The sequence below is a fragment of the Dendrobates tinctorius genome, unplaced genomic scaffold, assembly GCF_039654945.1.
Source record: "Dendrobates tinctorius isolate UK_male_01 unplaced genomic scaffold, ASM3965494v1 ptg000070l, whole genome shotgun sequence".
In the NCBI taxonomy this organism is placed as follows: Eukaryota; Metazoa; Chordata; class Amphibia; order Anura; family Dendrobatidae; genus Dendrobates; species Dendrobates tinctorius.
The window spans coordinates 67,226,976-67,239,033 of record NW_027361738.1 but is presented as its reverse complement, the minus strand read 5'-3'; the positions used below and the strand labels follow the sequence as shown (position 1 = coordinate 67,239,033).

Below are 12,058 nucleotides of genomic sequence, written 5' to 3'. Positions count from 1 at the left end.
CGTGTATCTAATCCTCCCCTGTGTGATACTGCCTGCTGAGCCGTGTATGTAATCCTCTCCTGTGTGAAACTGACTGCTGAGCCGTGTGTCTAATCCTCTCCTGTGTGATGCTGCCTGCTGAGCCGTGTATCTAATCCTCTCCTGTGATACTGTCTGCTGAGCCATGTATCTAATCCTCTCCTGTGTGATACTGACTGCTGAGCTGTGTATCTAATCCTCCCCTGTGTGATACTGCCTGCTGAGCTGTGTATCTAATCCTCCCCTGTGTGATACTGCCTGCTAAGCTGTGTATCTAATCCTCTCCTGTGTGATACTGACTGCTGAGCCGTGTATCTAATCTTATCCTGTCTGATACTGTCTGCTGAGCCGTGTATCTAATACTCTCCTGTGTGATACTATCTGCTGAGCCGTGTATCTAATCCTCTCCTGTGTGATACTGACTGCTGAGCCGTGTATCTCATCCTCTCCTGTGTGATACTGACTGCTGAGCCGTGTATCTAATCCTATCCTGTGTGATACTGACTGCTGAGCCGTGTATCTAATCCTCTCCTGTGTGATACTGTCTGCTGAGCCGTGTTTCTAATCCTCCTCTGTGTGATACTGACTGCTGAGCCGTGTATGTAATCCTCTCCTGTGTGATACTGACTGCTGAGCCGTGTGTCTAATCCTATCCTGTGTGATACTGCCCGCTGAGCCGTGTATCTAATCCTCTCCTGTGTGATACTGACTGCTGAGCCGTGTATCTAATCCTCCCCTGTGTGATACTGACTGCAGAGCTGTGTATCTAATCCTCTCTTGTGTGATACTGTCTGCTGAGCCGTGTATCTAATCCTATCCCATGTGATACTGTCTGCAGAGCTGTGTATCTAATCCTATCCTGTGTGATACTGTCTGCTGAGCCGTGTATCTAATCCTATCCCGTGTGATACTGCTCTCCTGAAATACTCTGTGCTGCTGTCACCCTGCTGGTTTTATGTGTGATCTACATGGTGGTATGAACTATATGGCGGCATTATGTGTGAAGTATATGGCGGTATTATGTGAGAACACTATGGCAGTATTATCTGCTAAAAGCATTCTAGGGTGGTTCTGGCTGAGCACCTGCACACGGGTCAGGGGTAATAGGTGCAGTCAGAGGAGGGCTGGGGAGGCAGCTGAAGAGAGGGGTCTCATTTTTATCTTTACTGTATGGCTACATTTCCCCCCAGCCTGCTTCCCAGCGTCACCCCGGACTGCGCCTGTCGCCTCGCTTTCACACATCGCCAGGACAGGATCTGAGGAGGGGAATGGGGTCTTTGCATGCAAAGTCTGGATCAGAACAGGCCATCAATCAGCAGAAATGTTTCATGGATATCTGTGGTGCTGTCACCCTGCTCCTCCACCATATATCTCCCTCTGTGCCCCCCATAGACCAGCACACTGCTCTCCTGAAATACTCTGTACTGCTGTCACCCTGTTCCCCATATATCTCCCTCTGTGCCCCCCATAGACCAGCACACTGCTCTCCTGAAATACTCTGTGCTGCTGTCCCCCTGCTCCTCCACCATATATCTCTCTGTGACCCCCATAGACCAGCACACTGCTCTCCTGAAATACTCTGTGCTGCTGTCACCCTGCTCCTCCCCCATATATCTCCCTCTGTGCCCCCCATAGACCAGCACACTGCTCTCCTGAAATACTCTGTACTGCTGTCACCCTGTTCCCCATATATCTCCCTCTGTGCCCCCCATAGACCAGCACACTGCTCTCCTGAAATACTCTGTGCTGCTGTCACCCTGCTCCTCCACCATATATCTCTCTGTGACCCCCCATAGACCAGCACACTGCTCTCCTGAAATACTCTGTGGTGCTGTCACCCTGCTCCTCCCCCATATATCTCCCTCTGTGCCCCCCATAGACCAGCACACTGCTCTCGTGAAATACTCTGTGCTGCTGTCACCCTGCTCCCAGAATCCTTCCTGCCTGCCATCCTCAGTGACCGAAGACCCCATTCCTCTCCTCAGATCCTGTCCTGGCGATGTGTGAAAGCGAGGCGACAGGGGCCTGATGTATGGTGGAAGGAGCAGAGTGACAGCAGCACAGAGTATTTCAGGAGAGCAGTGAGCTGGTCTATGGGGGGCGCCCTGTTCGGTGCCAGGGATTGTACATAGAGTGCTGTGTTTTATACACATGGATGGACCGTCTGCTTGTCTGCTCCACACATTTCTGCTGATTGATGACCTGTTCTGATCCAGACTTTACATGCAAAGACAGTCACTAACTTTGCAGGCCCCATCAAAATGGCAGCTCACTGTGTTCCTAGATGTCATAGGTTTTTGTGCCAGATTTCAGTAGCTGCTCCCCCCTACTTTTTAAAATTATTTTTCATATTTTGCAAAATTAAAAACAAATGATAATATTTTTTAAGAAAATGTAAACATTAATTCTTTACATTTTTTCAATTGCTGAAAAAAATTTTTTTGGATGGCACCTTCCCTTTAAATAACTCTAAGAATGCCGGGATGTTATACTGCAAAACCCTTGAAATGCATATATGAATTTCCCAATTTTGTCTACCTCTTATGGCCAATTATTGTAATTATGTGTTATATTTACATTTATCGGGGGAGTACTCTTATGGGGGACTCATGGTCTCTTCCTCTGAGGAATTTATTGATTCTGCTCTGTCTGTTACATTCCTGGTTTTAGCAGACTTTCTTGCCATATACATATATATTATCTTTTGATAATTATCTAATAAACTTTGATATTTCTAATTGTTTTTCCAGTCTATGCCTTTCCTTTATTTTATTATACTATTAGCGTGTTATTATTTTCATTGGATAGGCTATCTTTTTGATTGACTATCATTAATCTCCCAATCGCTCTCTATAGCGTTGGGCAAAATGTTCAATTTTGTTTTTCTACAAAGTGTTCAATATCTTAAAATATGGAAGTACAAGGAGAATAGACAATACAGTAAGTGGACTTTTCACTTATTAACCTTAGTGAATGCCAGCTTATTATTCCCCCAGAGTGGACTGATCAGATAAGATTGTAGTATTGCTTAATGGGGAATCCCTTTGAAAAGAAGGGCTAAAATAATAAAAATAATAAAATCTCACCCTGGGGTAATAAATTATTTATTGAAATGCTTTGATGCATTTTACACAGACAGTGGTCTTTGCCCCAAGGAATATGAGATGAAAACCATAGCTAGGATTCACAAAGGTGCTGCCAACTTTCATGTGCAATTACAAGAGACAGAGTCCTGAGACCGACACTAACCACTGCCACCGCTGCTTCCACCTCCTGAACACTACTATTCGCATTGGCAAATGTATTAAAAAAATGTTACATCCAAGATCTGAACATTTTTTAAAACTCAAGGTGGCATTAAAGACATTAAAGATACCATCTTCAACAGAGACAGCTGTGATGACATTTCCGACAACCATCAGATTTCTTCCCATCTGTGTAGTGAGCTATTTTTCTAATTACCGTACTTGAAGTTATGATTCACCTCTAGTGATTCAACACTCTACGGCACAAAGTGTGAACCAGTGCGTCAGTTTTCTCTGATACTTTACATTTTAGATGGTGTATGATAGCTGATACTTATATGCAGATAACTCTACTTACAGAATTACACCTTCACCACCTCCGGCAGAGGAGAAGCTGGAACCCAATCTTGGGAGATCTCCGTCATCACACAGTCAGAGCGCTTCTAGAGAGAAGGGAGGGTATGTGACATATCCACACGCTGCCGCATGTATTATTATATGGCGTTATAGAATATGTCATCTAAGTTCCAATCCGCATGGGGAACCACATCATACCTCTAGGGTGTACCCACACTATACTGATCCCTCATAGCTTACATGTATCAGTCTTTATCTGTGCCTAGTTATCCATGCTTATGCTGAAATGCCAAAAAAGAAAAAAGAGAAATATTGAGGTTTCTTCTGGTGCTGAAACCCACTTGGAAGATAATCCATGATGCCCAAATAAGTAGTAATACGTGTTTAATACTTATATAAAATAAAATAAAAAAATGAATACTGTTTTCCATAAAGTAGTTGAAGCAATCGCATTTGACCCCGGACTAGGATCTTCATCAGCTTCACATTTCCTACTTCAGTCCAGAGTTGATAAGGCTTTTGTTTCAAGCGCCTTATATATGTTTTTTTTAATTTATAAATGAAATAAAAACTGTTTCTACTGATTTGAGAATCATGGATTATCTTCCAAGTGGATGTCAGCTCATGAAGGTACCCCCAGATTTTTATTTTTTCTTCTTTGTACAGCGTCACAACATCTGATGCCACGTACCTACGTTGGGGACAACCGGTAAGGAGATAATGCCACTCGAGGAAGAGCATGAGCTGGAAGTCCTCGTAAGAATCCTTGGTTGGGGAAATTCCGTTCTGTAGCCACCGTTCCATCATTCTGGAAAAACAAACTTGTTTTTTCTTCTTTGGCATTTTAATTTCTCATGGCTCTACCAAGAGGGATCTGAGAAGGAGTGGCCAGCCACCAAAACTGCAAATTAATTCATATTTTATACTTGCTTGCATAGCTCATATGGTAATCAGATATGAACACCCTTTTTTTAAGGTATACCGTAATTCTTGTAACAGTATTTTACTAGGAGGCACCTCTTTTTGTAAGGTCAGTTGACCGATGAAGAAAACATCATCCCACCGAAAACATCATCCCACCATAAGGTCTAGTTCAGACGTCAATGATTTTTCTTATATGCGATAATCTAAGTTTTATCATTGTTCTTTATCAGAGTTTCCATCAGTTTGGTCAATGTGTCAGTTTTTACCATCATTAGTTTTCCTCGTATAAAAAAAAATGATGACAGTTTGTCCAGCTTCTCCTATCAAATAGTCCTTGAAACGAGTGCCGCACGATATTTTTCACCGATCTGTATACTAGCATTGGCGAGTTTGATTCAACACTCAGAACAGTATTGGCCAAATTTTTTTCTTTTGTGCGGATCACTTACTCCCCCCAAAAAATCATACCTGTGAACTACCACATAGACTCTCATAGGAGTAAAAAAAACCCTGATGTCTGAACGAGCCCTAATTGAGAACATCCCGTCCATCAGTCAGTCTCGTAAAGTCACCTCGCCATATTGACATCCACATACTCATTTTTTTTCCCAGCAGAAGTGTTTCCTCTCCAGTTGATGATAAACATGATCTTCCTTCAGGGCGATCTCCATCCCTAAGCAGAAGTGGTCTCAAGGAAAAATCTTCCAGGTACATTTTCACTAATTACAAGCTATTTCGGGTTATAAAACCCAAAAATATGTATGGGAAACTGTATAATAAGTGATACTATATAATTTTTTAAATGTGTATTATTCAGTGATGACAGGGTATAATTACACGTGTGTTTTGATAACTGTGTATGCCGTGGTTTAGCTACGGTCAGATCAGTAGACATCTTTTAGGTTACGCTATCCGTCAGATTTTTTATACTGAAAGTGTAACTTGGTGCTGGGCCGGTAGCCATGGGCGAGGTGCTTGTCTCTTACACCCCGGCACGCTACACGAAGGTGGGGGTCCTGGCTGGGTGTGGGTGCTACTAATACTGAAGTGGTACGCCTTGGCAGGCTGCATGTTACTAATGATGTTGGCTGGCCAGGACCAGTTGTTAACCCATTCATCAAGGGAGACCACTACTTCTTTAGAAACGTATTTACTGAACAGAAGTTTGATGATAACATTATACATGAGATAGCAGGCATATCTCTTCTTGTACGTTTCCACATCACACAACATCTCTATATATATATTCTTTTCACTTCCTTTGCTTCTCTGGTTCCAGTCTCCACTAGTCCTACTTGGTTCTGCCCAAAAAACCCAACCTAGTACCACATCACAGTCTGTGAAAGTCATCTTTTCCTCCTGTAGTTCCCTGTCTTTTCCCTCATAGAGAAATAATGCCAATATGGCTGAAACTAGCTTGTTGACGCATAAGGAACTCCCACCTGGGGCACTCTCTTCTCTTTCCACGTTCTGGTCCGTCCTGTTCCAGGACCCGTCTTTCTCAGTGTCCTAGTCGTCCGGTTAGTCAACTGACCTGTCCCTCCTTAATTACTCTGTAAGTCGGTCAGCACTTTCTCTGTCTCGATGTTCAGGATCTCGCTATCCTCTGCTCTGGTCTCCTCTCGCCATGCCACCTTTGTTATGCAGCTCTGCGGACTACTCGGACCTCAGGTCCATCTCTGTCACTCGCTGGGCCACAACTCACTTTCTCCCACTATGGGCTAGTCCAAACCCTTAACTCTAACTTAACCTACTCACTGTCTGTTGCTGGGCAGAACACATCTTCCTCATAGTACAGTGCAAAACACTACAATGCATCACAACACAATTCATATTACACTCTACAATATACACAGCACTGATGTCTTCAATAGGAAACAGGGCAATATGTCCACCTCTTTACAAAAAGGTCTGAATATCACAGCTCACATCCATCTCATTGTCTCTGCAGCAGATCCATCTGCATTATAAGCTGCAGAGATCAGCAGCATGTGAAGGTGGGATGCATTCATGTGTGCCGGGGAACGCAGCTCTCATTTTTCCTCCACTTCTACGAGCCACCCAAGACTGAAGAACATGTAACATTGTTCTCCCGACACATGTTTTTACTTTATACTAATTAATAGAAACCATGTGCAGCTTAAAATCGTGTACAGTTTTCTCGAGAATTCAGAAATCCTCTGCTGAAAGACAGATGTGCCAGGGGATGTGTCAGACGATTCGTTTTCACGAATTAAACGAACGATTAAATTGAAGCAGATGTGTTTTCTAACAGCAAGGCTTCACGTGATGGATATCGGGGCTACACATCACCCTGCACCATTCAGAAAGATGATCTCCACTGGTAGTTTATTAAAAATATCATGCAAGGAAAATCAACCCTGATAAAATGCTTCTAAAAATCCAATTTTGAGCATTTTTAATAGTTTTTTTTTTAAATTTACAACTGATGATTTTCAAATTCTATAGAGATGCTTATGGGAAAACCCCAGAAAAAAACACCATAGCCAGAGTATGCTGTGTATAGAAAAAAAATTACAAACACCCCTCTCACCAAAGCATTGCATCTCTGCAAGAGGACAGCATCGCTCTATTCAGTGTAGTGGCCGCAGCAGAGTGCTGCAGAACATCTCCAATTCCTATTGAATATTGCTTCTTAGTGAACCTGCAGGATCATCAATATCTTGTGACCTGAAAATCCATTTACATTTGAGAAAGGTTTATGAAGTATTGTGCATGGGAAATATAATCTAAAATGAGAGAGAAAGACCCATTCTCCTTTCTCCCCAAAAGCCAAAATCAGGAGTGGAACAATCAAAGAAAAGAGTATAATAGAAAGACTTGCATCACTTCTGTATTTTTTCACTCACTCCTGGTTTTGGCTTACAAATACTGATGTAGGGTATATGCACACGTTGCGGATTCGTCTGCGGATCCGCAGTGGATTTGGCCCTGCGGATCCGCAGCAGTTTTCCAAGGGATGTACAGTACCATGTTATCCTATGGAAAACAAAAACCGCTGTGCACATGCTGCGGAATAATCTGCGCTGAAACGCAGCGGTTTATTTTCTTCAGCATGTCAATTCTTTGTGCGGATTCCGCAGCATTTTTACACTTATTCCATTCTAGGAATCCGCTGGTGTAAAAACACAGGCGAAATCCACTACAAATCCGCAGATAAAACGCAGGCATTTTGACCAGTGGATTCTGCAGATTCCGCGCTGAAAAATCCAAAGACAAATCCGCAACGTGTGCACATACCCGTAGACTACTGACCAAATACTGGACGTGTGAGCATGGACTAATTTGGTGAAAATTTGGGATTTTTACAGATGCCAAAATATTAAACAATTTATTCCACTATATAACCTGCATGGTTAAAAAAAAAAAAAAAAAAAAAAAAAAGACAGAATTTTTTTTTGTTCTTCCTGCCTTACAACAAAAGAAAAAAATTAAATTAAAATTGATCAAAAGTCATATAAAACCCAAAATGGTATCAATAAATATCTTTCCAGCAAAATACATGACCTGACCTAGTTTTTTGTATGGAAAAAGAATATGGCAACACAAAAACAAATCATTTTTTGCAAGTCGAATGGAAAAATAAAAAAGTTATGGCTCCTTGAGATGCAACGACAAAAGAGCTTGTTCCTTACGGCCTAAAAAGCTGAAAATGTATTTTGTAATCTTTTGAGATATATTGTGATTGGCTTGTATCTCACACAAAGCCTGTAGCAAGTTTCACAGGAAACAAAACAACTAGTCTATTTTTGGAGTGTGGAACAATCCAAAGGGAATAAAGTCCATGAAAAGTTGATGCCTTTGATCAGATTTGAATCCTTAACTCCAGCACTGTAGAACTTTCCACATGAGAAGCTGAAGCTCAGTGGCGCTTGCCTTTGCCAAAATTTGCCAGGAATACTCTCCAAATAGTCATTTTCAGGCATAGTTTTGCTAAATGCCACTTCTTTGTTATTCATTTTGCAAGTGCTTTTCAAGCAAAATTTGATTTGTTGACAACCATTGCTAGCAGAAAGAGCAAGAATTACCCGCTTTCTACTAGATATTAGCTAGTTGTCAGATTCTTTAGGGGAAAGATCTCTTTTCCAGAGGTTTCCCTACAGTGCGAAGGTTGGAGTTGACTCTTTTAGACACAAATCAGTAGTTTTATTTATGATTTTCCTTTAATTTTTATTAGTTCAGTATTTCAACATCCAGTTTTAGCGTCAGCAGAGACTTGTCTATAGTTCATCTAAGTTCTAACTTAGTTCAAAACAATATTGCAAACAATATATCTTACAAGGTACATGTCTTTTCTTTGCTCCATGAAGGTCAGGTGGAACCTTTTTCATGCCGTTCTGTCAATGTGGTATTAATTAATCTGTCCAGAAATGTGTGATTTATGGGCACTAACTCTTATTGTAACCCAAATTTGTCACTGAAAGAAAAACATTTCTTTGTATATTTTTGCTTTCCCATATCCTACCCATTTTTGTTACATAGCTGTGTCGATAGGTCTCGACTAATAAATGACAGAGGGGAACAATATATTTTAGAAGCCATAGTTTCTAAGCTTGCTTGTGTCCTGCTTCTCCCGTCCAAGATTTGTCTTACAGCCGAGTAGTGCAATCCTGAGTTGAATAGCACAGCGTAAACCAGGAACATTAGGAAAGAGCTGTGATCATATGAGCTTACAATCTATAAGCATAAAGGGGTAGATAGAACGAGAGTGATGAGTAAGGATCTGCAACTTGGCCAAATGGAGTCAGTGCTGGAAAAAGCCTCTGACTAGTGACTTTAAACTGTGTTATAGGGTTATTAGAAGAGATGAGTTTTGTAGGATTTTAAATGTCTGTAAAAGTCAGATGGCATCACAATGGTATTGTAAACTTTAAGATTCATTTTCAGAATCAATGGTTATACAGTATATGTGTACATGAGGAATAATAGTATTTCTGGCCATAATATAACTTGTATCCCGCATTGTTTTAAATTTTTCCCTCTTTACGTTTAATTTCTAGTTGTTTTATTTTACCCAAACTCGGTTCCAAAATTGAGGGGAGTCTAGGATGTCTACTATAAACTAAACACATAGAAAAGAGATCCCTTTCCCATATGTCTCTGAGGCATCCTTAGATCAGCTGAACTGAGCAATGTAGTTGTGCTTCCTCCTCCCACCTTACCCTCTGTACAGAGTTCTATGAACAATATGTAAACTAACCCTTCAGTGTACAAACTTGTCTATGCAAATTTTATCATCAAATTCAGAGAGATTGATCATTGTAACGGTTGGAGGGGGAGAAGATGTGTTTATTAAGTTGAGAAAGACACATTTTTCCGTGGTAAGATTATGACAATGTTTTATGAAAAAATTAATTAAAGTTGAATTCAATGATAGGAGGTAAGAGAGCACTATACTATTACACTGGGGAACGCAATTTTTTAGGAGTTAGGTCAGACAACTGTTCTTAATTAATTTTTGGATGCTGAATCCAGAAATGATCTGTTTTTTTCTCTATCACGTCAAGTTTTTGAACTATAGGATTTTTGTCTTCTCAAAAATATGTAAACTGCTGTACCTAAAAAGTTTTTTTTTTTTTTTAAATAGTACAAATATGAACAAAAAATGAAATATATAAGAAATAGGCATGACAAATATGTTTTTTAACACTATCATGTTTTTCTACAAAGGATATATATATATATATATATATATATATATATATATATATATATATATGCAAGTATTTAAGGTAAAAATGTACATTTATAGCTTTTTCTGGAGTGTTTAACTTGAGGACAATCACATTTGATGCTCCAGCAATAGTCAGCCATCATATGTACATCCCATCTACCCTGGTAACGGTCTTCCATAACCTTCAAATCTTGGTGAAATCGTTCACCTTGCTCATCGCTAACAGCACCAAGATTTTCCGGAAAGTTGGCAAGATGGCAATGTGTTGTGAGTTCATTTTCCCCTTCATTACTGAGGCCCGAGGAACTCCCTCTTCTGGTAAAGAAAGGTAGTGAGCCTGATTATCAAACACCTGAGGCTGATGATGATGACTGGCTGAGTGGAGTGACTGACTGGATATAAGGCTACCGACGCCCTTCTGCCCTGCGGGTGATTTCTCTGTGGGATCCTTGAAGACCAGTCTGAATTCCTGCTCCTCTAAAGCTAAGTTTGCTGCTCGGCCTTTTACTTTGGTGCTTTGACTTTGTTTTGCTTTGTTTTTCTGGATTTCTGCCATTCCCTGCTGGGGTGTGCTGAATTCCTTTAGCTCTGTCTTCTGAAAATACCTGAGTGCTGATTTAGTTTTTGAAGCCTAGCTGCTTCAGGGCCTTTTTCATATCAGCTTGTTGGCTTATGTCTTTGATAGGGTTTTGGCAGATTGCAGACAGCATCCTTCCTGTCCTTTCCTATCTAGGTAGTTTTGGGCCCCGTCTTTCCTCAGTCTATCTTTCTGTCTGTGTTAGTATTTTCATCTTGCTTCACCGTCATTATATGTTGGGGGCTGCCTATTGCTTTGGGGTCTGCTCTGGGGCAGTTTAGATTTCCCCTTTTTTCTTTAGGCCTAGGTAATTCTCCGGCTGTGATCGAGGGGTCTAGGGCATCGTAGGAACCCCCCACGGCTACTGCTAGTTGTGTTGATAGGTTCAGGGGTCTGCAATCTGATAGTTGCCAACTTCTCTGGTTTTCTGGACTTAGCTTGTATTTCTGCTTTTGCCTCCTACGGTGACTCATTCATAACAGAATCACCCGCCATACCGCAGATCCTAGGGTACTCAATAGCAGGAAAGAATTGTAAAAAAAAAAAAAAAAAAAAGTGTGTATATTTTTTCCTCTATATCTCTGAGGCCGTAGGGGGAATTTTTTTTCTCTCAATGGAGATAAAGCAATTGTCTGATCGTGTGGAGCAGCTCGCTGCGGAAGTGCGGGGAATTTCCGCCTACCTTGCTCATTCACATGCTGCTGAACCAAAGATTCCTACACCTGATGTATTTTTTGGGGATCGGTCTAAATTTTTGAATTTCAAAAATAATTGTAAATTATTTTTTGCCTTGAAGCCTAACTCGTCAGGGAGCTCCGCGCAGCAGGTTAAAATTGTCATCTCTTTGCTGCTTGGCTATCCCCAGGATTGGGTGTTTTCTTTGAAACCAGATGATCCTATTCTGACTAATGTGAACGCATTTTTTCAGGCCTTGGGGTTGTTGTATGACGAACCTAATGCCATTGATCAGGCTGAAAAGACCCTGCTGGCATTGAGCCAGGTTCGTGATTCTGCAGAATTGTACTGTCAAAAATTCCGAAAGTGGGCAGTACTTACTACCTGGAATGATAATGCCTTGGCTGCTCTTTTTCGGAAGGGGTTGTCAGAAGCCGTAAAAGATACTATGATGGGATTTTCTGTTCCCTCTGGTCTTGACGATTCTATGTCATTAGCCATTCAGGTTGATCGGTGTTTGCGCGAACGCAAAGCTGCACGAGAGGTGTTGCCACCTGTTGAACAAAT

The 12,058-nt window shown here is 41.2% G+C and overlaps 1 protein-coding gene across 3 annotated transcripts in view; it reads left to right on the top strand.

Moving 5' to 3' along the window:
• Nucleotides 1-12,058, top strand: part of ARMC3 (armadillo repeat containing 3) — a 109,769-nt gene that overhangs the window by 85,277 nt on the left and 12,434 nt on the right. For 2 of the 3 annotated variants that reach the window (XM_073581810.1, XM_073581808.1), the window contains 2 exons: nucleotides 3,624-3,722; nucleotides 5,157-5,252. In XM_073581810.1, the coding sequence (XP_073437911.1) occupies nucleotides 3,624-3,722; nucleotides 5,157-5,252 (195 nt within the window). The remainder of the gene's footprint in view (nucleotides 1-3,623; nucleotides 3,723-5,156; nucleotides 5,253-12,058) is intronic. The other variant, XM_073581809.1, reaches the window with a different exon arrangement.